Below are 1,627 nucleotides of genomic sequence, written 5' to 3' on the forward strand. Positions count from 1 at the left end.
CACCTTCCTGAATCATCAGCTCATGCTCAAGCCACTCAGCGAAGTCCATCAGTGTCGGGACTCCGTCTCTCCGTGAATAGAGGTGCCGGCGGAAGGTAGCGCGGAGATCTTGGGGCAGCTTCTTCAGGAGCCTCGCTACATGGGACCCGCACTGCAGTTCTACTCGACCTTCCTCACCCAGTTGCTCTATCATTCCAACGAGGGCTCGGACGCGTAGAGCAGACCTTCTAAATCCCACCGTATCACCTGCTTTGATGCTGGGCTCCTCCATTAGCTCTGAAATCCGCTGTAGTGAGAGCTGGTGGGGCTGACCGTAGCTCTTAATCAGAGAGGCCATAGTATCGGAATAGGGATGTGATGAATGGCAGTAAGAATCAGCAATTAGAAGAGCATCTTCAAATTTTAAGTGGTCACACAGTATTTGGTATTTAAATCGTTCAGTAGCATCTGCAGGTAGGATGTTCTCCAATGCCAGCCTCAACCTGGCAAACTCCCTGGGGTCATCTCGCGTGAACTTGGGGATGGAAGGTTTTGGACCTCTGTAAATCCTCTCTGTGCTATGTAGTGCAGTGGACCCCTGCAATGGATGGAAAGGGTCAGCCACAGCCTGCAGTTGGTCTGATATATGTCTGAGGGATGTAGTAGACCTTGCCACATTGTCATATTGATGAGCCTCAGATGTCACGGATGGAGCTGGTGACAGACATGCTTCCAGACGTTGCAGCCGTTCTCTGAGTTCCTCCATCAGACCTGGAGGATGTGGTGGTGGGAGTGGCTGCACCTGCGGGGTCTCCTGGAGGGTCACTGGTGGAGGAGGCAGCGGCCACTCATCATCTTGCGTATGTCTAACCGCTGGAGATGGATGGTAGTGTTCCCTCACCTGGTATGGCGTGATGGGCCGTACGGGGGTTGGTGGTGGCGGCTCCTTGGCTTGCTTTGCATAATAGCGTGGAATAACTTGTGGACGTTGAAGAGGTGCTGTGTTTAGGCTGATTGGTGTAGAAAACAAGCCTCTACTGTCTATGTGATGCCTCATATTCCTCATCTCCAGCTGCAGCTTCTGATTTTCATCTTGGAAGTGCTGTAGTATGTCCATCATGGAAGGGGGGTATGATTGTGATCCGCTCACATATGGTGCTGGGAGAGGTGTGCTTGTGTACGCCGACAATGGAAGAGGTGTGTTTACATAACCTGACGCTAGGATATATCTGGAATACAGGTCGGTGGGTTGTGGGGTGAGGGGGGTCATCTTGACGGGTCCCTCTCTATCTATTGTCCCACCGTGCTCATGTGTCCCAGTGGCACCAGAAGCATCATGCGCAGCTGCTGCTTGCGGTAGGATGTAGCCATCATAATCACCCATCCATGCTGGTTGACGTATCTGCCGTCGTGGACGCACATCTTCACTTGGGGGAATATAATTATGAGCCATAATCACTCTGTAATCATCGATATCCGAGCTCGAAGGACCATTTGTTTTGGATTGTCGAATGATTACTGGCGATCCTGTTTGATAATCGCAGAATGTACATCTATTAGAATGTAATATTAGCCTTGTATTCCCCCAAGACTTTAGGGTTAAATGCACACAGAAGAGGAGTTGAGAATCACAAGTTTACTTGAATTC

The 1,627-nt window shown here is 50.5% G+C and overlaps 1 protein-coding gene across 1 annotated transcript; it reads right to left on the bottom strand.

Moving 5' to 3' along the window:
• Positions 1–247: 247 nt before the first annotated feature.
• LOC130928562 (uncharacterized) lies at positions 248–1,260 on the bottom strand. The gene is made up of 2 exons (XM_057855262.1): positions 648–1,260; positions 248–577 (listed from the first exon to the last, which is right to left on the bottom strand). The coding sequence occupies exons 1-2, from the start codon at positions 1,247–1,249 to the stop codon at positions 478–480; spliced, it is 702 nt and encodes a 233-aa protein (XP_057711245.1). The 5' UTR covers positions 1,250–1,260; the 3' UTR covers positions 248–477.
• Positions 1,261–1,627: the final 367 nt, after the last annotated feature.

This window comes from Corythoichthys intestinalis, chromosome 13 (genome assembly GCF_030265065.1).
Source record: "Corythoichthys intestinalis isolate RoL2023-P3 chromosome 13, ASM3026506v1, whole genome shotgun sequence".
NCBI classification, from domain to species: Eukaryota; Metazoa; Chordata; class Actinopteri; order Syngnathiformes; family Syngnathidae; genus Corythoichthys; species Corythoichthys intestinalis.

Excerpts from the sequence above, each read along its gene's own strand:
- LOC130928562 (XM_057855262.1), bottom strand. The coding sequence starts at position 1,249 with ATGACCCCCCTCACCCCACAACCCACCGACCTGTATTCCAGATATATC. Across the intron at positions 578-647 it reads CAATATGACAATGTGGCAAG|GGGTCCACTGCACTACATAG; the intron begins GTCTACTACATC and ends CATCCATTGCAG.